Source organism: Chiloscyllium plagiosum, chromosome 10, assembly GCF_004010195.1.
Source record: "Chiloscyllium plagiosum isolate BGI_BamShark_2017 chromosome 10, ASM401019v2, whole genome shotgun sequence".
Classification (NCBI taxonomy): Eukaryota; Metazoa; Chordata; class Chondrichthyes; order Orectolobiformes; family Hemiscylliidae; genus Chiloscyllium; species Chiloscyllium plagiosum.
In genome coordinates, this window is record NC_057719.1 from 59,296,360 (window position 1) to 59,322,651 (window position 26,292).

The following is a 26,292-nucleotide window of genomic DNA, read 5'->3' on the forward strand; positions in this document are numbered from 1 at the left end:
TAGGAACCGGAGCATGCTATTCAGCCTCTCGAGCCTGTTCCTATGTTTCTAACAGGCTGGGCTTGTTTGATCTTGGGATGGGATCATGGGTGATCTGTGATCTAACTACATAAAACTGCCCTTGTCACAAATACCTTAACATCTTTGCTCAACAAAAAAAAATTCAGATTTAAAATTACAACTAATTCAGCATCTTCTGGGCAACAGCTCCAAACATCTACCATCTTGTGTGCGCAGAAGTGCTTCCTAACATCTCTTCTGAACTTGCGATCCTAATTCTCAGACTATGCCCCCTAATTCTAGAATACCCAACCAGTGGAAATAGTTCATTGTTATCTACCCCGTCTAAATCTCTTAATACCTTGAAAACAACAATCAGATCACCCCTTACGTTTGGGAATTCTAGAGAAAAAAAAGCCCAATTTGTGTAATGTCTCCTCATAATCCTGAAATCTAAGTATCATTCTTGTAAACCTATATTGTATTCCTTCCAAGGCCAATATATCCTTCCTAAGATGTGATGCCTTGATCTGCTCATTGGTTGGACTCTACTTGAAGTGCAGAGTTTTGTTTAACTGCAGCATAACTTCTGCATCCCTTGTACTCTATTCCTCCAGATATCATGGCCAGCATTTTATTAGCTTTAATTTACTTGCATAAAACAACTCGCTCATTCCAGATTTTAATCTGGTCAACCTCCTCTGAGCCACCAACAATGCATTTACAGCCTTTCTTAAATAAGCCACATGAAAACTGTACAGAATTCAAGATGTGGTCTCATCAACGCCCTGGAGTGAATCATGACAATTCTAATGGAAATGTATTACACTTAAATAAATCACTAGGTTCAGTCTTTCTTTTAACAGGGACATAAGTCAAACTGCAGTTAATGTCCACCATCAGAATATAATTAAGACGCAATTCATTCACTTGGAAAATCTAGGTTTCTTTTTGCCAGGTGCAAAGTCAACACAAGCCAATAATCGAGGAAACTGCAAAGATTGCCAATGCACATGTGCAATAGCAGAGACTGGGGGAGACAGAAAAAAAGACATGAGGCGCAATAAATGTGTGAGAAATTAAACCAGAGAAAGACAAAGAAAATGAAAAATATAGGCATAAAGTATTAGGCAACTGAAGAAAGCAAGGATCTGTGCAGGAGGCTTTTAACTTTGCTTGGTGGATTAGTTGTGCAAATGTCACAACTTCACATGAATTTAAAGTTTTTAAAAGTATAAAGTTCTACAGAGTATTATTCTATCATCTTTTTCCAAGAGTAATGTATTTTTGTTTGCCTTCTCCTCAGTCTGGTATGCAAAGCCTGCATGTGAATAACTTTCTGAATGTAGTGAGGATTGTGAAGGAAGGAATCAACAACTGAGGAATGAACACCTGAAAGCAAAATCGGCTAGATTTGGAGAAGGGTGGGCAGATATGGTTATGTTTATTACAACAATCTAGAACAAATAAAATCAGAGTTGACAACATTGCTTCAAATTAGTTACAGGTTGATAAATCTTTAAAAATCATTTCCTTGCCCATCATGGGCCAATACATGGGCTGAATCGGCCCTCTTCCTTCTCAAATACACAAGTGAGGCGGCGACATAGTGGCAAATGCAGAGAACGCAAACAGATGCTTGTAGACGCCTTACAGCTATTGAGGAAGCATATACTTAACCCAGGGCAAAGTCAAAAGCATGCAATTATTTTATATAATACTGAAAGAATTTCAGAACCGCAGACCTCAAAACAACAGCAGCATTCTTGTACAATCATGGAAAGCAATCATGTCTTGCGCAGTTTTAGAAGTGGAGTATCAAGCATAAAAACAATGGATTGAAAATTAATGGTGCTATTAATTGATGTCTGAAGATGTGAAAGCAATCTCTAAGCCATTGAAATGTGATCGTTAATCAAATCCCAGTTCATTTAACAAATAGACATTATTGAGCAACTTGTTAGGTTAAAATGTAGAACTTGGATACTGCATTTTATTTAATGTTGTATATTTAGTTAAATGAGGAATAGATATTTTCGTTGCCACTCTAAATCATGTGTAAGTCAAGTGATTTAGCTCAGCAAAAATGGCCAAAAATAAACACCCAGATCAATCTCAGCAACCTTATCTTAGGTTTAATCAACAGCATGATTAATGTACCAGTTGGTGCTTCTCAATTTTCCTATCATTTCTACAGTTGTACATACTTTGCTCAACCAACTGCAATGTTTAAAGCCAGAGCTGAAACCAAGTGTGAGCAAATGTAAATTTGTAATTCTGAAATTAAAAATTTACATTCATAATTTATCTAAATACATATGCAATTTCCCTGGATTGTTATTATATTAAGCAGCTGGGAAGTTAATTCTTAGGCAGGAACAAGACTTTTAATTTCAGTGTTGATTAAAATTAAATTATTAACAAGGAAAGGTTGTGTTGTTAACCAAAAATAAAATTGAGGAATTAATTACAGGTTGATAAGTCTTTAAAAATCACTTCCTTGCCAATCATGGGGCCTATACATGGGCTGAACCAGACCTCTTTTTTCAAAAAATACACAAGTGAGGTGGCGACATTGTGGCAATATCATTGGATGAGTACCTCAGAAGTCACAGCTAATGCTCTGGGATGTGGGCTCAATTCAATAGAAGATGGCAATATTTGAATTTTATTAGTATACAGGCTGTATTTGGAATTAAAAGTTGGTCTAATGATGTTCATGAAATCAGTGTCAATTGTTGCCTTTTAATGACATGGTCTGTAACTCTGGATCCACTGACTCTAAAATCCCTTCTGAAGTAGTCAAGCAGTCACTCATTTGTATCAAATTATCATAATGACAAAAGGAATGTAACCAGAAGGAATACCAAGCATCAACGCAAGGATCAGAAACAATAATGGCACCTCCAATCCTGTCGACATTGCAAAGCCCTCCTTACTGGTGCCAAAACAAAGTGCTGTCCCTCAAACCATTCAAGCATATCATCATACACATGTATGAAACCTTATAATATCCCATACATCACCTTCATAATCTCACAGTATGACAGTTCACCTCACTTAGGATTTCCAACTATTTTATTTCAATCCCAGAATCCAACTAGAATTTCTTTCTGCAACTGACTTCCAATTCCACCCAAGCCAGTCTCATCCTTTGTGATCTTTTTCCAACAGGGTTTCTGAGATACCCATTTTCACCTAGCCTATGATCCCTGTTTCAGATTTAGCATAAATCCTCTTCATCAGTTTTCAGCACAAAGTTGCATGTCTGAAATTTGTTCTTAAATTACTGACAGCATTTATAGCATTTTAAGTGATTAAAACATAAATGGTTTGTCCTTATGCCTTAGTCCAGTTCAACCTCACTTGACTGGTTCTTAGCACCAAGCTTCAAACTGATAATTTGGGAAAATAGGTTTCATAAAACATGAATGCACACACAGATTGAGTGAGAACAGGACTACACCATCATTAAGCCTCAGTCTTACAATGCCCACTCCAGTCAACTGTATTATGCTTAATGTACATCATCTAATCATATTTGTAATTACTATTCAGTCCACTCTCATGTTCCTTTCCTGTTCTAGGAGCTGGAGTTTTGCCAAATTCAGAAGACTAAGCATATCTTTAAAAAATGAAGACCGGGTCAGAACGCAGAAGTTACATATAATTTCTGCCAGTGGACGAAAGGACGGGGGCAGGACATGAATCTCACCGGTGGGATTCTAGCACTCAGAAGTGTTATTTAAACCTAGCACTGGGATAAGGCAAACATAATTTTGGCTAATAAAATATAAACAAAGACTTGGGGAAATTCAGCAAATTAAAATTATTTGGTTCCAATCACAGCAATACTCAACAGAACATATATGGCCTATCAAATTCTCAGTCTATCATCTACAGAGAGAGAAACAGAGTTAATGCTTCAAGTCCAATATGACATTTCTTCACAGCCTTAATCTGTCATGTTGGAATCACAATTTGATGAAGGAGATGTAGATGCTCTCAAAGGGAAAGATAATGTCGGTTTAAGTATCATGATCTGAAGTTACTTTTAAATAAAGTCCCACTATTTAACTTTTTAAAAAATGCTGAAGCCATCACTACTGCTTTAAAAACACTATGCCAGGAGGCATGGACAAGGGGTTAACAGTTAATAAAGCTGGTAAGAGGTTCCAGCAGGCCCAGGTGGGCAACCCAACCAGCCTGCCTCAGCTGGCCACCCCACTATCTTCTTCAGGATAGACAGGCCCAGCTCTATCCTGCTCTCACTTCACCCTTTTCTTCCCTCATGTGCAGTCACTTTGACCATTGCTGCTAATGCTCTCACTATTCATTCCCTCTCACCTGTCCACTCCCATATCCCAAGACAATCCAGAGCAGACCATATCGAACTCATTTCACCATGCACTAAGTCAATGTTGTGCATTCTCGAATAGATCAAAATCATTAAACCAGCAAATTCGATAACAATTCAAACAATCCAAATGAAACAAAAACAATCACACAAAAGACAACAGAAACAAAATGCAAGGAAGTTAGGGAGGCAAAAGAAAGAGACAAAAAACTACAATGGAGAACAGAGGACAAAATGGATGAAAAATCACAGGTAAAAAGAAACAGTTTGCACTGACATAACATGAATAACACATAGGAGATGCTAAAGAAACAAGATTTCACACATGCATGTTGCATACAGCTAGAAATTTAATAAAGATGTTGTGCCCCCAGTGAGTGAAATGCAGAAGGAAAACCAAAGAGTAAAACGCAATATAGGTGAAGACTCAAACTGTGAATCAACTTTATAAAAATCAGAACAGCTAAATTTAAACCAAGCAACATATCTGCATTAGTACAAACATAAGTCTGCATCTCTGTCAAATTCTATTAGTAATGCACAACTATTACTTCAATAAAAGTTAAAGCAACATTTCAAAAGTACCTGTACAGCCACTGTATTTTACACTTACTTTCTAGCAATTGTTGCAACTCTGATTCGCCTTTGTCCACTGGAATGCTGATACTGTGTCACAAACTGAATTGCACCACGACCACCTTGAGGAATTGGAGCATTGTGCTGAGAATAATAGACAAAAAACAATATTTGGTGGTAGAAAATTTACCATACAAAAATGCAACAATCAGAAAAGGTCAATGAAACAACAAAGCACACAGTACCGTAGCATTCAATTTTAACCATGGACACAGTCTTTTAGTTCACCACCCACTTCCTATAATAATCACATTCAGCTCATAAGTCGACGTACTCAGCTGCTTCATGAACAGCAGACAGAATAGACTCGAGGCATTTTCTAACCTGCTTGGCTAAAATTGTTAGATTAAATAGATATTTCTCCAATCAGTGGAAATATTTTACAAAGCGTGGAGTTTTCTTTGGATGCTTAAATGAAGTTTAGACCTGCTTTTGTAAACTCTTCAGTCTCAGAGTGAGTTCATGAACAACAAGGGAAACAAAACTGGATCAACAGCATCTGCACAATTATTCAGGTAAATGTTTAATTCTAGCTTACTTTAATTACAAAAAAAAGAGAAACATTAGGATACTCAAAAATTAAGAACTAAAATACCAATGCAGTGGTCATTTTTATTTTATAAAGGTTAAAAAGGGTTTTTTTTTTGAAAACGTGTTTGAAAACTGTAACTCTTTAAAATAACTGCAACTGTTCAACATGTATAAACATCAGCCATGTATGGAAAACGCAAGTGTTGTACATATTAGAAAATCTGTTAAAGGTTAAACTACTTTAGATCTCATACAGCTGAAAGAGATCACATCCAAATGAACATTAAAATTTTTCTTTGACCTAGTAAAGTCACTTTGAGATCAATGCTTTCATCTGGAAAAACAGTACAGTACCATTAGTTTACAGAATTAAAAATTGTTATTATTTGATATTTATAAAAATGTTTTGGAATTTAACTAACTTAAATATTAGCTCATTTAAAACAATGAAAATGATGATTACAGATTAAGTTCATGCATACCAGAGGCTATAGAAGAAATTTTATTGTTTAGTAGCTCTTTTGCTCTCCCATTGTACTTATTTTACTCAACTTATTTTAGTCACATATACTCATTTAAAATGGCAGTGCAGCTACAGATATTGAATAATCAAAATGGCTTACACCTTTTAATCAGCATGTAGGCTGTAGGAAAAATTCACCTTTGTGTGATCTCTAAGATAGAATCACAAAGAGCTTTAAATTGTGGTATGAACTTAAAACATAATTCTGAAATATAGGCCAGTAAGCTTGTTGCCATTTAAAAAAGTTAGAGCTGAAAATGTGTTGCTGGAAAAGCGCAGGTCAGGCAGCATTAAAGGAGCAGGAGAATCGATGTTTCGGGCATGAGCCCTTCTTCAGGAACGCTGCATCCTTGGATGCTGCTTGACCTGCTGCGCTTTTCCAGCAACATATTTTCAGCTCTGATCTCCAGCATCTGCAGTCCTCACTTTCTCCATTTAAAAAAGTTACCAAATGACAGCTGCTTTATCTAGCATATGGTGCTTTTAACTACAAAACAGTCTGCACTGATTATCTCTATTTCAGTTTTTTTTTATTCAGTATTTACACATTGATAAATAATAAGGTGGAGAACAAAAAAATCAACGCCCCGGCAGGCAGGTAACAGTAATCAGTATTTTACATAATTGACAAGGTCTGAATCTTTGCATCAAAGGATTCTTGAATTCTTATTCCCTACCTTTCAACTAAACTTATTCCTCCACATCCTAATCTAAATGTTTTAATTGTTATGCTCGAACAAAAAAGATGACCAGTTAAAACCACCCACCTTGTTGGTTTTTTTTTCTTGATGACTGGTTCACATCCAAAAGCAGTGAAATGGGAATTGCATTGTAATTTTGCAACCTTGCTCTGTGCACCAACTGCCATTCTGCCTTCTGGTTGCACAGCTGATAACAAAATTACCTCTGCATGAAGTCATTATCTTTACTCAGTTTTGTACACAATTTCAGTAAAACAATACAAGTGTTATAACCTAATTAACTTCAAGCTTTGTACACAATACAAAGAGAACTGAAAAATAATTATCAAATTCCTTACAGCATATGCCAAATATATGGAAGAGTATGTTAATACTTAATTTTTTTTAAAAAATAAAGCGTTGATAATATCTAGGAGTGCCAGTATTTATTAAACAAAGTGCACATTTTTTAGTTTGCACCAGAAGCTTGGTGATACAGAATGAATACTCAAAAGTAAAACATTGCAGATGCTGGAATCTAGACAGAAAATGATGGAAATACTCTGACCTGGCAGTATCTACGGAGACAAACAAATTATCCTCCTAGTCAATAACCTTCTACAAGAGTTGGTAAAACAGTAACAAGTGCATGAGCTGGAAAGAGGAAGAGAGAATGAACAAATAAAACAGAAGGCCGTCGAAAAGGTCAAAAACAAAGATTAAATTACAAAATGGCTAACAGTCCAAGAATAAAAGTAACAGTAACGGATCAAACAAGGAAACAAAACAAAGGTCAAGAGAAGGGATAAATAGTATTAGCAGAAATAATAACTGCTTTTGTTTGGAAAAAATAGAAGTATTATGATCAGAACTTGTTGAATTGAACAGAGTCAGGAGGGCTGTGAACTGTCTAATTGGAAGATCAGTTGCTGATCCTCAAGCTTCTAATATCATTGGTTTGGTGTAAGAAGCCAAGAACATTGAAGTTAAAATGGGAGCAGGATGGAGAATTAAAACGTGAGGCAACTAGAATTTCAGTCATTTTTACTGACTTTACAGAGTTGCTCGATAGAGCAATCATCACTGCATCAGGAACAATACATTCAGTAAATTGAAGTAGAAAAGTCAAAATATGTTGCTGGAAGTTTAGAAACAAACAAAGTCAGCTGGGTGAGGTATTGTAAGGTTATTGGTATCTATGGATCTGAAACAGAGAAGCCTTTTCCTACTGTCCTTCATGTTTTTAACACTTCAATATGATAATATGCTGCTATTTCTGATTAGGAAAATTCTGTTTCATTGCAGAGACTTACTTTAATAAATATAATTGAGGAATGCTGAGTGATTCACAGTGAGAGAGTGCAACATTCTGAATGCTTGCTTATATATCTTTTGACTTGAATACTTCCCACTGTGTAAATCAAGGTTGACAAAAATACAATTACTTCACACTACAATGAATATTTAAATGAAGATGCTTTCCATCAAAGTTCTGTATGCCTGCCTAATGAGCCTTACTTGTGCAGTATCCATTACTGCAAATATGCTGTTGTTGTTGATACTTGGATTCAACCGAAAGCTGCAGAAAGACACATCGGTACTTACGTTTAACCTCTGCATTTGCGATTTAATGTTGGGACTTGCTGTGATTCCTGGTGGAGTGCACAATGCTCTGTCTAATGGAGATTGTTATAGCAGAAAGGAATTATGGTGCCAATTCTTTGCTTTTCTCTACACACTGCTGCAACTTGCCTCTGTTCATTCAATGACCTGGGTGACTGTCGACAAATTTGCAGAAATCTGTTTGCCTCTCCATTATGTACAACTGTTTACAAGACAACGAGCTTGGGTAATCATTTTCTCTATCTGGATCTACTGCATTCTCAATGCAAGTTTACCCTTTGTAGGATTAGGACAATACACATATGTGGAACACAAGTATATCTGTGCACCAACTTTTAGTCCTTCTTTAAAAGCATATTGTTTGGTTACTATTGCCATTGGAGTACTTCTTCCATTAATGATAGTCTGCTGTTTGGCTGTTTACATTGTACAAATTGCAAGACATCAAACATTACGAGGAACTTATGAATGCAATGATCAACATTGTTACACTGTGCCAGCGAAACGCTACCTGAGGAGCACAATCGCACTGATTTCAATAGCATGTAAGTTGCCTTTTAGAAACCTATTCTTTTTTGTATGTATGTATAACTTTAGTTTTACATTTTGAACTGCATGACCTATGCAAAACAAAGTCCTTTTGTAGATAACAATGGCAAAAATCGCTCTCGGTCAGATTATGTGATCATAACGACATCGTACTTTTCTGAAATGTGAAAGTTAGTAATCTTTGATTAATGTTTTAATTGATACAAATTTTTTTAAAATGAAAATAAATTTTTAAAACTTGCTCAACTTTCAGAGTTAAATTGTAAAGCACACCATTAAATTCCAAGACCAAATGGAGAACTCTTAACGGAAAGCAGCATTACTCCATTTTATGGCAAAACTAAATTGGGACTTCACTATACTGCAATGTGAAGAACTAAAACAATTTACTCAATCGTTGAAAATGGCATTCTAAATCAAGCGTTATTTCACAGTGCAGCTGTGCTTCATTATTTAACTTGTCAATTAACAAATATTTGATTCATGATGTTTGAAAGTCAAATTATGGCCCAAACAGTTGAGTGGAAAATAATCTGAAACTATCTACACATTCTTTAATCAATTGAATATAGTAATAACGAAAGGACAGCCTGCATTAGTTCACAGGGGGTAATAATGTTCTCTATATTATAAAACCCCTTACTATATAACATAACTGGTACTATTCCTGTTCTAAACGTAAATGTTCATAACTTCCCAGGAATCAGTTTAGCTCAGTTGGCTAGATTGTTGGTTTACAGAGCAGTGTGATGCCAACAGCGTAGGTTTAATTCCCATCACTGGTTTGAGGTTACCATGAAGGACTCTCATTCAAAACCTCTTCCCTCACCTGAGGTCTGGTGGCCCTCAGGTTAAATCACCACCAGTTGTTTCTCTCTAATGAGAGAGCAGCCCTATGATCTGGTAAGACTATGGCGACACAATACAATATAACTTCCATAAACAGAAGGCTTCTTGTCAGAGACTGCAGTTTGCAAGGTCCTTCTAAATGAAGAAATTCATTATTTTTAGATACCTTTAGATTAAGGGCAGCAACATCTTGATTTCTATTTAAAATCTGATTATGTTTATTTCTCCATTAACATATAAAAGGCAGCAATATGTTTCTAGGGCTCAACTAATTCAGTGATTTATCAGATTTTATTATTTACTCAGAGTTTTGTGTATTATGTATACACACACAAATGCAGACAATTGAACTTCTTAATTTTCTTGATTAAGGAAGAAGCACTTGTAGTTACCTTCATATAAGAGGTTATTGTCATGATATTTTATTCTGCCTTAACATCTCAATCTGGTTCAGCCTATTCCTCTATAGCAAGAATTCCAAAATATTTCCAGTGCAATTCAAGCAATAAAAGAACTCTAATTAATTTTGCAGTACATGATGTATCACTCTACAGCTCCTGGCCTGCAGACCTCCTCTACCTGCTTCTCAGTCTCAAAGTATTTCTTCTCCTTACTGACAAATGTCCCACTGATCATTTTTCTCAGATTGGTTCCCATCATCTCTCTTTGCCTTTCACTCGTGGCTAGTTCCTAACGGCAACCAAAGTAGCATTTCTCATGCTAGTGTTATCCAACCTTACTAAGCACAAAATACACACCTGTGGTCAAAATCCACTTTGACCCTCATTATTCAGAATTTCAGTTGGAAGTACATGGTTGCCAAAGGGAGATGACTATCATATCTTGTGAGCACAAAGAATTTAGAGACACCTCAAACATATTTCTTGGCTTCTGAATTCAATGAAAAAAGATTCACTCAGGAAAAGCCATTTAGCAAAAACAATAAATGAACAGAAATAAAATAGACCTGATAACTTAGTGCATTTCCTGCATTTCAAGTTCAATGTGTTGAACTATTGTGACGGTTGAGTCATAGACTTTTTTTTCAGTTAAAACACAACAGACAAGAAAGTGCAAAAAATTAAACACAATGCACTAAAGATAGGTGTACAGACACAAAAAGCTAATTTTTGATCAGATAGTCAGATTAAAGATATGCTGCTTGAAATACTAGACATGTAAATCTTTTTCATGAGACTATGCAGAAGAGAAAAAAGTCATAAGGGCGTGTATGTTCTTAAAACTGATTAATTCTGCCTTTTTTTCTAGTTCTCCTTCTAATATGCTGGATGCCACATATAACCATCAGTATGTATGAAACGTTCGAAGGCAAACCTCCTCCACTTGCAGAAATGCTCTCTACATGGCTTGCATTTCTCACATCTGCTCTGAATCCATTGACCAACTCTGTGCCACAGAAGTACGTAACATTACATTAAAACAATTAGAAATGGGGAATAGGGAATAGCTGCTGCACTTAGCTTTTTGATCTTATCTAGTTACCTTCTTAAGGTTTTAGATTAAGAGCTAAAATAAAACCTCCTTGTAATTATGATGATCAGCCATGATCATATCGAATGACAGAGCAGACGTAAAAGGACCAAATGGCCTACTCCTGCTCCAATATTTTCTGCTGCTTTGCAATTTAATCATAGGATGAATAGTTTCAGTTTAAAGTTGACATTTTCCACATACCTGTAACTGTTCAAAAATAAATGTATTCTATCAAGTAACAATTTAAACATCAAAACTGACACTTTTTAAATATAACTTAATACTAAAGCAGTTCATACACTAGTCTTTTATGACTTAAACCAAAACCAAAACTCAGATGTATCACATGGTTGCTAAGAGTTAGCTTGGTCAAAATCAACCATGTTCCTTCTGTCCTTAAGCAACAATAAATTTGTATTAAGTTCACACAATGTTCAAGACTTGACTGAAAATCTAGCATAGTGAATAATCAAGCACCAGTACACCAATTGATGGTATTTTATTGTTTCAGTGTTGTGGTTGATCGAGGAGTGCTTAGTTTAGTGCAAACATCATGAATGTTTCAGTTATTGACCAAATCAACAGCCTTGCATTTTTAAAAAATCCATTCTTCTTAACTAAAGGAATAGAAAAGTTGCTTCAGTCTATGTACATTATTTTGCTTGTTTAACACATCAACATCAATGGCACAAGACTGAGTTCTTCATCACCATATCTTCTATTTTGTTACGCAAATAAAAATCTTGCAATATGTTTATGAACAATCTTCCAGATATTGCCACATTGTTCCAAATACTTTCTAAAAACTAGGACTAAACAGTGGTTAGTCACTACTACAGTTATGAAATGATCCTCGATTGATTTCAAATATAGATGTACTTTTATGCAAATTGTATTGTAAATCTGTGCTAAAATCAGTTACCATATTAATAATTTGAAAAATGTAGAATAGAAATTAATCAGAACCAGTGGAGTAGACAAGTGTTCTTTTGTCACTTGAAAAAGCTGCATTGTCAACATGGAGTAATTTCTTGCTGACAACTACTTTGAGTCAGTTTCTTACGAATTAATTAAGACCCAATAATGTATTTTAAAAGGTACAAAATAATTTTGAGGTTTTATATGAATAATTATACAATTAAAACAGTTGATTGCAAAACAGCAACTCTTCAAAAATGAAAAGAAATTATTTCATAACTCAATTAATGTTCACTCAGGAAGTACAGAAATGAGATACGCGAAAGCTGGAGAAACCTCAAAAGAAGAGTTCTACACAAAGAAAAATGCCCCCTTTCTTCAGCTAAAGAAGCAAGTGTAAGCTTCAGATCTCAAGAAATCTGATGTGCATCCATATTCATGACTGATGTACCATGAATTAGCATTGCAGAATAACTGAAGAAATTGAAATTAAGGACTGCATTCAAAGCAGATGAAAAACAGGTAAATGAATGTATTAAACAGTCAACACTGAGGAACAATCTCATCTGTGTGTTGCCACAACAAAGACTCAATTCCTCAGAGGCAGGCTACGTTTTGCAAAATCATAGCTTGCATTTTCCTGTTCTCCATTGAATCCAATGTTCACTAAACATGTAATTCATGAACTTTCATCCCATACACAAATTTTAATTACGATCAAAACTCTGCATAATGGAATTTGTCTTCATACATAATACACCAGAAAAATCCTAAACATGCAATTACATTAATCACAAAAATATTCTCAACTAGCTAGTTCACATGACAGATTCAGAAATGTGACAAACATTCAGATCCCAGCTGATGGTAGAATTGAACAAGTCAGATCCCAGAGTGAAATCTGGATTAATAGATCAAGAGACATTTGTGTTTGCACTTTGGTTAGAGTAGTGATTAGTTACTGAACGAAAAAACTATCCATGTTACATATATAAGACAATTTGGGAAAGTCTCACTTTAAACAGCAAAACAAAAATTCTGTACAGACTTTCAACTTTAGCAAAGTAACTTTTCATGATCTTAACTCTTCATTTCTGATTCAATTTATTTTCTGCACATTCATGAGATGCAATTTCTCTTCCAGAGTCACAAATATAGACACCGATGCTTCTCAGCCTTTGCAATTTTTCTTTTAGCTCTAATGGTCAAGAGATGTCTTTCCAACTCTCTCAACCTGGTGATTTATTTCAACTAAACTCTCTACTATACTCATGGCCTTTCTGCTGATAAATCTTTCCCTAATAAAATCTACTTGATAGCGGTCCCTGATGATCTGTGTTGTAGTAGGTGAGACAAATGAACTTAGTAAACCTTCAGCAATTAAACTCCCAGGTAGCTGATCCAAGCTTAAGTTACATTTTCTTGGAACTGATGTTTGAACTATGTTCCAAAGTGACTTTCTGACCTCTTAAAAGAAGTCACCTCACAGAAGTAAAACTAAAAACCCACTTACTTCTATTTTAAAACTCAAACTATCAAATAATCATTACAAAAAATTATAACATTGTGAGATGCAAGTTTACATAATTCATGGTCAATATTAGACAGGTAACCTACTGAAATTCTGCTTCTGCTTCTCAATTTAGAGCATCACCCAATGAAGCAGCTTCATGACAAGGCACGCATACTATCATCCAGCACATAAACCATTTTATATTCATAAATGCATGATGAAGTGGCCAATTATGTAAATACAGTAGATAGACTACATGATAGAAATACTAAAACCAATTTAAATATCCTTAATTTACAATTTCAGAAGAATTTACTTTTAATCAGAATTGAAAAGAGTGGGCTGGAAAAGCACAGCTGGTCAGGCAGCATCTGAGGAGCAGGAGAGTTGACATTTTGAGCATAAGCTCTTCGTCAGGAATGATGGTGGGGGGGTTGGGAAGTGGCAAGAGGACTGAAAGACAAATGGGAGGGAGTGGGGCTGGGTGGGGGGCGGAAGGTAGCTGGGAATGAGATAGGTAGATTAGGTTGAGGGGACGATGGTGATACGTCTAAAAGCAAGGTGGAGCGGATAGGTGGGAAGGGAGGTAGACAGATAGGACAACTCATGAGGGCAGTGCAGAGTTACAGGGTTGGATCTGGGATAAGGTGGGGGCAGGGGAAATGAGGAAACTAGTGACATCAACATTGATCCCATGTGTTAGAGTGTCCCAAGGCAGAAGATGAGGCTTTCTTCGTGCAGGAATCGGGTGGCTAAAATTTGGCAGTGGAGGTGGCTGAAGACTTCAACCCCCCTCCCATTCCACCAAGAACATGCAAATCTTTGGCCGGTGGTGGGGTGGATTGACGTGTGTCTCTGAGATGTTCTCTGAAACATTCCCCAAGTTGGCGTCCTGTCTCCCCAATGTAGAGGCGACCACATCGAAAGCAATGGACACAGCGGATGAGGTGTGTGAAAGTACAGGTAAATCTCTGTCGGATGTGGAAGGATCCTTTGAGGCCATGAACGGAGGTGACGGGGGAGGTGTGAGCACAGGTTTAGCATTTCTTGCTGTGGGAAGGGAAGGTGGAGGGTGGGTTGGTGAGGGGCCATGGACCTACCCTAATTGTGATTGGAGGGGTGGGGTTCAAGGGCAGAGGTGTGGGAAATGGAGGAGATGCGCTAGAGGGCATCATTGAACTCGAGAGGAGGGGAAATTGCAGTTCCTGAAGGAGGAGGCAATCTGGGACATTCTATGTTGGAAGTGGTTCGCCTGGGAGCAGATGCGGCAGAGACCAAGGAATTGGGAGTAAGGGCTAGTGTTTTTGCAGGAGGCAGTATGGGAGAAGGAGTAGTCCAGGTAGCTGTGGGGGTTTATGGGTTTGAAGTATATGTCCGTGGTGAGTCAGTCACCAGAAATGTAGATGGAGAGGCTGAGGAAGGGGAGGGAGGTGTTAGGGATGGTCCAAGTGAACTTGAGATTAGGGTGGAAGGTGCTCGTGAAGTTGAACTGTTCAACCTCCTAGTGACAGCACGAGGTGACGCCAATACAGTAATCAACGTAGCGGAGGAAAAGGTGGGGAATGGTGCCCGTTACCTGCAGAAGATGGACTGTCCCACATACCCGACAAAGAGGCAGGCATAGCTGGTGCCCATTTTTACTCCTTTGGTCCGGAGAAAGTGGGAGGATTCAAAGGAGAAGTTATTGAGGGCGAGGACCAGTTCAGCCAATCAAATGAGTGTGTCGGTGGAGGGGTTGGGTCGACAGGTGAGGAAGAAATGGAGAGCTTAGTCATGATGAATGGATGTGAACAGGGATTGGATGTCCATGGTGAAGATGAGGCATTGGAGACCGGGGAAACGAAGGTCACGGAGAAGTTGGAGGGCTTGGGTGGTGCCCCGAATGTATGTGGGGAAATCCTGAACTGAGGGGAACAGGATGGTGTCAAGGTATACAGAGATAAGTTCAGTGGGGCAGGACCAGGCTGAGATAATGGGTCGATGGTGGCAGTCAGGTTTGTAAATCTTAGTAGGTGGTGCGGGGTTCATGGATAATGAGGTTGGAGGCTGTTAGTGGAAGATCCCCTGAGGTGGTGAGGTTGTGTATGGTCTGGGAGACGATGGTTTGGTGATGGGAGGTGAGGCAGTTAGAGGAGGTGTCTGCAAGTTGGCGCTTGGCTTCAGTGGTGTTGTGATTGGTGTGCCAAACTACCACTGCACCCCCCTCCTTGTCTGTTAGTTTAATGGCGAGGCCCCAAAGGACAGGACATTGGTTAGGCCACTGTTGGAATATTGTGTGCAATTCTAGTCTCCTTCCTATTGGAAAGATATTGTTAAACCTGAAAGGGTTCAGAAGAGATTTACAAGAATGTTGCCAGGGTTGGCGGATTTGAGCTATAGGGAGAGGCTGAACAGGTTGAGGCTAAGGGGTGACCTTAGAGGTTTACAAAACTACGAGGGGCATGGATAGGGTAAATAGGCAAAGTCCTTTCCCTGGGGTCACGGAGTCCAGAGCTACAGGGCATAGGTTTAGAGCGAAAGGGGAAAGATATAAAAGAAACCTATGGGGCAACTTTTTCACACAGAGGGTGGTATGTGTATGGAATGAGCTGCCAGAGGAAGTGGAGGAGGCTGGTACAATTGCAACATTTAAGAGGCACCTGGATGGGTGTATGAATAGGAAGGGTTTGGAGGGATATAGACTGGGTGCTGGCAGGTGGGATTACATTGGGTTGGGATATCTGGTCGGCATGGACGGGTTGGATCGAAGGGTCTGTTTCCATGCTGTACATCTATATGACTCTTCCATATCTGACAGAGATTTACCTGTACTTCTACATGTCATCTATTGTGTCCATTGCTCTCGATGTGGTCTCCTCTATGTTAGGGAGACAGGACGCCAATTTGCGGAACATTTCAGAGAACATCTCTGGGACTAACATGCCAATCAACCCTACCACCCTGCGGCCGTTCCCCCTCCCCCTCTGCCAAGGATATGCAAGTCCTTGGCCGCCTCCACCGCCAAACTCTAGCCACCTGGAGGGATAACGCCTCATCTTTCGCCATGGGACACTCCAACCATATGGAACCAATGTTGATTTCACCAGTTTCCCCATTTCCCCTGCCACCACCTTATCCCAGATCCAACCCTCTAGCTCTGCACCACCGTCATGAACTGATCTACTTGCTCATTTCCCTTCCCAACTCTCCGACCTATCACCATTATGGCCCACCTTCATCTACCTATGCCTGCTACCTTCCCCACGGCTCCACCACATCCCATTTATCTTTCAGCCCTCTCTGCAGCTCCCCCATTAAAGAGCTTATGCTTGAAATGTCAACTCTCTTGCTCCTCGGATGCTGCCTGACCGCTGTGCTTTTTCAGCACCACACTTTTCAACTCTAATCTCCAGCATCTGCAGCCCTCACTTTCAGCTTGTTTTACTCAGAATTCCCTAACTAAATCTGTAAAACTACAAAAGAAAATATGATTATTCAAAATGAAGAGGGATGATTATTTAATAATTATATATTTAAATTATTTTATGGTGCAGATATATTACACACACAATTTACATAATAATTGGGTAGGTGGAAATGTAGGCTTGAAGTTTCAATCAGATTAAATGGCAGTGCAGATTAGGACTTGGTTGGTGGGGAGAGGGGGCAGGGCCACAGATGACCCCTATAGCTGTTCATTTACATATTTACAGAAGACTTGCATTAATGCTTCACAACCTTAGGAAAAAATCTCAAAACCATTTAAATGTAATAAAATACATTTGAAATGTACCAACTGCTGAGTTGTATAAACGAATATACACATGATACTATGTCTTGTTCACATTCTCTTACAAATCCACCATTCACCTAACTCATATACCAAAATAATCAATGACATAAATAACCCCTCTCCTTACAAAGGACCATACCTTTCAGTCTGCTGAGACAAATGCTGTGGGATAGGCATGCATGCTAGTTAAACACCTTTTGCGTTGTCCCCCCCACCATGTGAGATATATTATTATATTATCATGGCTAAAAGTAAACTGCAATTCAATAAATCATGTTAGATTTGCCCTAAGCCATATAGTGTAACGCTGCTGGTGATATTTTCAAGATTGCAATCCAGAATCACATACATATTTGACTCAAAAGTTTAGAGAAACAAGAATACTAAATAAAACAAAGGTCCTGAAGTATGTAATTAATTTTTTAAAATTAGTTTATACTTGAAGTGGGTAATTACAATGATATCATAGATACAGAATTATACATTAGTACTGGGGAATTTGGGACAGGGGCCTTCTGATGTGGCAGAAAGCCTGGCTACCATGTGCAAGGCACAAGTCAGGAGTATGGTGAATTACTTCCCACTTGCCTGGGTGAATACTGCTCCAAAGACACTCATCAAGAAGCCTGTCATCATTCAAGACAAATTAATCCACTTGAATGCTATTACACCAATAAGCATTTAATCCTTACACCACCTATGCACAGAAGCAGCAGTCTGTACCATCTACACGATGCACTATAGTAATTTATCAACACTCTTCAGACAGGACATTCTAGATCCACAACCACTACCATCTAGAAGGACTAGGGCAGCAGACAGATGGGAATATCACCATCTGCAAGTTCTTCTCCAGACCACTAACCACCCTGATTTTGGAAAATATCATTCCTTCACTGCTGCTGGATCGAAATCCTGGAACTTTCTGCCTAATACCATTATGCATGTACCTCCACCAAACAGACTTGAGCTTTTCAAAAAGGTAGACCATAACGACCTTCTGAATGGCAATTTGAATGAGTAATAAACGCTAGCCCAGTAAGTGATGCCTAGATCCTCTAAATAAATCTTCAAAAAAGTAGCATGATGGTATCTTTCACCTAGAAACCGATGGAAAGGGGTGGATGTGTGGGGGGCATGTGGTATGTGTGTGGGGAAGTTGTGCACTCGTGTGCGTGAGCACACGTATCAGTAAGTGAGGGGAATTTCAGGAATCCCACAATGTTGAGCAAGCAATGCTAGGATCAGAGTACACTGGAGTTTTTCAATGGGGTGGTAATACAGGGGTCCGGGAGCACATTGGGTAGAAACCATGGGAAGGACCTCTATCATCACATCCATTTCTTACACACCTGATTCACAACTTCAAAGTATATACCAAGAGTTGTATTGTGGTCCAGACCACAGATCTTCCACTGGCAGGTCCCACCTGTTCCAATTTCCTGTAAATAAAGGCAACCAAAGACTGTTAGCTGAAATTCTCTTTTTAAATCTGTACATTCTATTAAAATTTTACAATTTGGCATGCTTAGTCCCTCTTATTACAATTCAGTCATAATTTTGACATATTTCGTGAAACCTTTTGTCTCTTCCACAACATGGAACCGACACTAAAGCATAATTACATGCAGTTTTGTAAAACAAATACGCACCACCTCACAATTAATATTTAATTCCATTTGATGTTGTGTAGCTCATTTCTCTGCTGATCAATGTCCCTTGATAGCAATCTTAACCATATAATTCATGCTAACACTCATATCTGTGCACTATTAGTGTTTATTAGAAATTCATTCCACATACAAGAGCTATTCATAACCACAAATAATATGAAATAACATTAGCAATATCACAACTTGTATGACCATAGAAAAGTACAAAAAATGCAGAGCCTCAGAGAAGAGAGAGAGGTGGAAATAGTGTTCAACATGTTCATGCTCCTTCCCAGCACAGATGCCACCAGTGGAAGCATAATTTGGTTGACCCCCAAAAATAATGTTCCCTTTATCAGGCATCCAGAAACATCAGCAGCATACTCTGTTCCAAGTCAAAATCCAAATCACAGATATAAACAATGAACAAAAATGGTTGCAGAAATGAACTCCATAACGGAACGGTTACTACACTGAAGGAGGCCATTTAGCTCAATGCGTCTTTAAATTAACAACCCAATTGGTGACAGTCCCCTGCATTCTCCCTGTAGCCCTCCGTGTGGCTCATTTTCAAAAATACCTAATTCCCTTCTGAATGCCTCGATTGAACCTGCCCTCGCCACTCTATTTTTGTAGAAACATCTTTCTTTGTACTATTTTTGTTTTGCTTACTAATCACTTTAAATCCAGTTTCAAGACTTATATGACTGGGAATATTTCCTCTGCATGAACTCTGTGCAGATTGCTCAGGATACTCAAATACTTTGATCATATCTCTACGTGGACATCTCCAACAAAGAAAACACTATCAAAATCTCCAATGTTTATAACTGAAATTCTTCATAGCTAGAAACACTCATAAACCTGTTTTGCGTTCCCTCCACCAGCTTCATATACTTCCTAAAGCTTCAACAGTGCCCAAAATTGGATGAAATACTAAAGGCAAATCTATTATCTTGTACAAGTTCACCATCACCTCCTTGATCTCGTACTCTTCCAACCTTTAAATGACTTATATGAGCCACATTGCAAACGCAGAAAAATGCACTCAACTGTTTTTGCTCCTCATAGAATCCCTACAGGCCATTTGGTCCAACAAGTCAACCATATGAAGAGCATCCCACCCAGACCCATCCCACTACCCTTTGTCTGTGACTCTTACTCTTTTCACTTATTCTGATCTCAATTGCAGAAAATCAACAAATGCTCATTATTGAGGATCATGATGGCAAAAGTTCTGGGAATTCACTTTACAACACAATTAACAACTTCCAACATGAGTTACACTGACTTACTTAGAAGCATTACTGGTAAAAGGCTGCTCAGGAGCATATTTCTAAGTAAATCAAATAGACTAACAAAGGAACCCAAAACAATGACAATCCCAAGACAGGTCACATGAACACCTCACATGCACATATGTGCTGCCTGACACTGCACACCATGTGCAAATGCACCACCATCCCGCTGCTAACATCAATATGGCTCATCCTCACTTCCCTATCCAAAAACAAAACTGCTCTCACCCTTTTTGACACTGCTAAAACTGTGTCCCTTTCAGACATGGCTCACCCTTTTATCTGTTGGAATTAGTATTCAGCAGTGAGCCTCCCAGTCAGCTCATCACTGGAGGCAGGACTGGAAGATTCCAGCATAAAAAGACAAAGTTTATGCATTGCCAGAATACACGCTCTTGCTCCATCAATGAGATTATATCATCTAGGGAAATAATCTTGCTTAATAACCTGTCATAATGTTGAGGAAGAGTAACCATAATATGTCAGAATTCATCATGAAGGCAGGAAGTGATGCAGCAAATTATGAAGCCAGAGTCCTGAATCTAATAAAGGAAAGTACGATGGTATGAGGCACAGGTTGGCTATGATAAATCAGAGAATGCTACTTAAAGGGATGACTGCGAACTGTCAACAGCAAACATTTAAAGAATGGATGGAGAAACTGTAAACAATCGTTCATTCATGTTTGGCACAAAAAAACACCCAGGAAAATTGATCCTAAGGTGGGAAATTAAGGATGGTATTAGATTGAAGGAGAGCATATAAGTTGGTCAAAAAAAGAAAACAACCCAGGAGACCTGAGGATTGGAAGCAGTTTACATTTTAGAAGCAGTTTGATTAAGATGGGAAAATCAAGTTCAAGTTTAGAGATAATATACAAACTGATTGTAGTAGCTTCTATAGATATGTGTAGAGAAAAAGATTAGGAAGAGAGATGTTGTCTATTATAGTCAGACACAGGGGCAGTTATAATGGGGAACAAGCAGATGTTAGACCAATTAAATATATATTTTGGTTCTGTCTTCACAGAGGAGGACACATAGAATGCCCCAAAAGTCTTGGGGAAATGTAATGTCCAGTGAGAGGGAGGAACTGAAGGGATTGATAGGGAAAGTGTTTGGGTAATTGATGAGATTAAAGCCTGATAAAGCCCCAGGGCCCAATAATTTACATCCTAGGGCACTTATGGAAATAGTTCTGGAAAAGTGGTTGCACGGTGGGCATCTTTCAAGGTTCTGGAACAGGTCCCATGGATTGGAGCGTATTTAATGGAACCCCACTAGTTAAGAAAAGAGATAGAAAGAAAACAAGGAATTATAGACCAGTTAGCCTGACATCAATAGTAGTGAAAATGCTGCTGTCCATTATAAAAGATTTAAAAGCAGAGCTCTCTGATAACAGTGACAGGATCACACAGAGTCAGCATGGATTTGCAAAAGGGAAATCATGCTTGACAAATCTACAGCAACCTTTTGAGGATGTAATGAATAGAACTGATAAGGCGCAGCCAGTGGTTGTGGCTTTATTAGATCTTCAGAAGGCTCTCAATAAGGTCCCAAAAAAGAGATCAGCATGTAGAGTTAAAGCACATGGGTCTGGGGGTTAATGGATCAACATAGATGGAGAACTAGTTGGTACAAAGGAACAAAGAATAGGAATAAACAAGCCTGTGATGATAAATGTCTTCCCACAAAAAGTGATTAGCCTGTGGAATTCAGTGACCCAGAAAGTAGTTGCGACCAAAACGTCGAATGCTTTCAAGGAGGAGTTAGATATAGCTCTTAAGACTAAAGGGATCAAAAGGGTATGGGGAGAAAGCAAGAACAGGATTCTGAGTTGGATGATCAGCAATCATCGTACTGAATAGCAGTGAAGGCTTGAAGGGCCAATTGGCCTATACCTGCTTCTAATTTCTATGCCTTGTGAAGCACTTTGCTAAAGTCCACAAACACGGCACTGAATTTATTTTCTACATGTATTACACTACTTACTACTTCCGAGACATCTATGTTGTTTGTCAAACATTATTGGCACTTGTGAAATCTTTGCTGGCAACTTCCAACTTTCTCTTTGGTAAATTTATCCTTAACAACAAACTTGACAGTTGTCCCAAAGATGTTTAGTGATATAGACTGTGCTAATGCAGCATTCCTTTGAAACAATATGTCTTACACTGGCCTATTTACATGCTTCTCGGCTGTAACTATGCTTGACAGTACAATGAAATATAATTTCTATAGCTTAGCAAAAACTTCCTTATACTTCTCAGATAGACATATCCAATGTAATCATCTCTACAAGTTAACAATGCCTTTTTCAAGATAATGACTGCATTTTTAAACAAAAACAAATTTCTCACATAACTCAGTAGGTGTGAACTCCTTCAGAGGAGTTCTGAAGAAGAGTCACTGGACATGAAATGTTAACTCTGCTTTGTCTCCCTTGATACTACCAAACCTGGTAAGTTTTACCAGCAATTTCAGTTTTTATTTTGATTTCCAGCATCTTCAGTTTGTTGGATTTTTTTTAATACTGCATTTTTAAGTTCTTTTTCAAAAGTACACTTTCCGAGTTTTTGTGTATTTTCTACCTCACTTCTTCCTGCTGTTAAAAGTCTTTTTTTATTTATTTCTTTGCATTATCATCGTCCTCGGTGTAATTTTAAATAGTTTCTAACTGCTTTATTTATCCGAGACATCCTAACACTCCTGGTAGCTTATCTCTATAAATGGGATGTATGCAAAATATTCCATCCCCTTGCAAAATCTTGAATCTTTAAAATTATCTCCCCTGTTCTACAGTCCTATGCATCAATTTCCTCTTCCAGTGGAACTTTGCTGGATACATTTCCACCTTCAAAAATTGAACATAATGCAATGTGGTTCTCACAATAACACTTCCCTTTTCAAGATTTGGAAGTTGCATGAAACCCGTACCAATGGCTGACCACACTATTACTTGAACTGTGGTTGGACAAATTTACTCCCCTTATCACTTCAGTGCTAATTTCATATTTAGCATGGAAGATAAATAAGATACTTCCACATGAAACCACAGGCAATCCCTTGCTGCAATTCTTTTCACAAACATCACATTGTTTCTGTAATATTATTTCTGGATATTAAGAATGAATAAAAACAGAAGACTACTCACATTTTCTGACACACAAGGTCCTTTAGCACACAGCGATATACAGGGTCCAATGGCTCCAGAAATCTTGATTTCTCTTGATGTCTTTAGAGGAAATTTTTTTAAAAATTATATACCTTTAATGCAGATTTATGCTTGATTTTAATTAAAAACAAGTTTGGTCTAAGTCTAGGAATGTTCAAGATTTAAAGGAACATAAATTTTCTCATTTCAAGTCTTGAAATAAACATCCACCTGCAACTAAAAATAAACTTTCCAAGTCCAATATCAAAATAAGAATGTCAAGTAATATTACTCCATTCAATTGTTTGCCATGTACAATTGTATGCGGAGCAAGATAACCTATTTTAAAAATGCATGAATAATTCTACTAACTTCTGGTGTGTAATTTTGATTCAGAATTAAATTCACCAGATGCAGAACTGTGGAAGTTATTTCAATTATTCTAAGTAATACTGGATGACTTTGTATGTTTAATTAAAAGGCTGACATAATGGTTTCTTAAAAACAGTGAAGTAAATCAACCTTCTTGGCAACATGTCAGAAATGTAAGCATAAAATTTGATACAGCATTTTGGATGGCAAACTTAACATTCCTCTTTAATGATGAATAAACTAGCTAACACAGGAATAGAATGAGCTAGATTTGGAACAGTTACTGCCACTGTTCATTGTATACATTTTAAATTCGCAAAGCTATTTGGTTCTTGATATTGATTCTTGACTTCTTGGGATCAAAGTTGGAAATTACCTTTGAACGGTAGTTTACTATTGATTCTGAGATACTCTTAATTTAAAGAGCACTGCTCCCAAAGTGACCAGTGATACAAAACCATACGTTTTTATAAGAACTTAGAATTGAAGGTTATACAGGGAATATTCAAAAATGTCTTCATTCTGGCTTAGGCAAAACACAACTATATGTTTGCAAGAGGAGTAATTGAAAATAAGCTGTAGGCCAGTAAACAGCCTAACACAAAGTGAAAAGTGGTGCTGCTGGAAAAGCACAGCAGCATCCAAGGAGCAGGAGAGTCGACGTTTCGAGCATAAGCTCTTCATCATCTCCTGATGAACAGCTTATGCTAGAACCATCGACTCTCCTGCTCCTTGGATGCTGCCTGACTGGCTGTGCTTTTCCTGCACCACACATTTTGACTCTGATCTCCAGTACCTGCAGTCCTCACTTTCTCCTAGCCTCACACAAAGACCCAGCTCCATTTTCATTGTTCCTTTCCTAGCAATTTACATCCTACAGAAAATTCTGATCCAAGTATATTTATATGCAATGTCTCAACAAACGAAACAAAATTGATGCTCATTTTGCATTCCAATAATGGAACTTGTGAACATTGCAGGGGATCTGATAGTTGATAGCATGACCTCTGGAAATCTTTAGAATTCAGGAAGGTTCAAGGCTCCAAACACAGCTTGTAATAATAAAATAGTTTATGGTGAGAAATAAGTCTAACACCATTACCTTAATTTCTAGTGTTCCTCCAAAAGCCATTTTAAATTGTCCCTGGATATCTTTTGTAAACACTCGCTGAAAAGTTTGCTTGAACAGGGATGTGTTGAAGGAGTCTCCCATCACCATGTAACCTCTGAAAAACGGATTGGGGGTGGAGCCGGGGGGGGGGAGAAAACATAAAACATTGGCTTTATCCTCAACTAAAATTGAAGAAAAAGAATCAATTAAAACAAAACATGTAAGATTAAATGCCAGTTCATACAATGCCAACTTAAAGCTGAGATGACTGTCAGAGTTCAAATCCCACTCAAGCAGCTTCAATGCACAAGTTTGGTCTAGGAAACAGGTAGGTATTTAAGCTCCAGTATGTGATAGGTCAAGATTCATCATAGTAAGAAGAAATTAGATGAAGAATTTGTTCTCCTATTGTCTTAGATTATCATTTGGGATAATCAGGAATCTGTAACATCAACAGCTAAAGGCTGTATCCATGAACAACAGTAAAACTGAGAGGCAAAGAGGAGACAAATGTAATTTTAAACCAAACGTTAACAATCTATAAAAATTGAGAACATCCGCATAGTATTCAAGAATTAAAACCTGATATGCTGCATCAGGATGGCCAGCTCTGCAACAGAACAAACTTATCCAATTCACTCCAAATATTCAGCACATCAAGTCAACAAAATAGTTCCAATGACTAAAATGAGCAATTTATTGTTTCTGCCCGTTTTTAACATGCCATTAATATGACATGGCTTTTGCTTTTTTTAGGAAGCACGAAACATTCAAACATGTTGATAAAAAAAATCTAACAGTAACATTACAAAACAAGATATTCAATACAATTTTCCAAGTAAGTGTGGAGAAACACAAAACCAAGGGGAACGCAAACTATGTGTTCCTGTTTCAACATGCAGGGAACACCAAGAAATTAGACACTCCTGTGACTGATAAGTTAAGAAAATGTAAGTTCCCTGAAATAGGTTCTGAATTGGAGATATAAAAAAATGTTAAGTCTGTATACATAAAAGCATGAATTATAAGATACAACTGCTGTTATTCTTTTCCCAATCAATCAAAATTCAAAACCAAGTTAGAAGCTGCAACTTGTACATATTTACCACTCTTTAAACATAAAAGGTATGGGCAATTCAAAGATAGTGCTGCAGTGCTTCCATATTGCAATACTTCAAAATTGCACAGCTTCAATCCTCAAAAATGGATCACACGGCAACAGCAAATAACAGATCCCCAGTTCAGTAATAATCCTACAGCC

At 37.8% G+C, this 26,292-nt stretch overlaps 1 protein-coding gene across 2 annotated transcripts in view; it reads right to left on the reverse strand.

The window, feature by feature from the left end:
• Positions 1-26,292, reverse strand: part of sec23a (Sec23 homolog A, coat complex II component) — a 91,574-nt gene that overhangs the window by 11,359 nt on the left and 53,923 nt on the right. For both annotated transcript variants that reach the window (XM_043697863.1, XM_043697864.1), the window contains exons 10-13: positions 25,023-25,146; positions 23,549-23,629; positions 18,798-18,887; positions 4,971-5,077 (exon numbers count right to left, since the gene is read on the reverse strand). In XM_043697863.1, coding sequence (XP_043553798.1) covers positions 4,971-5,077; positions 18,798-18,887; positions 23,549-23,629; positions 25,023-25,146 — 402 coding nt within the window. The remainder of the gene's footprint in view (positions 1-4,970; positions 5,078-18,797; positions 18,888-23,548; positions 23,630-25,022; positions 25,147-26,292) is intronic.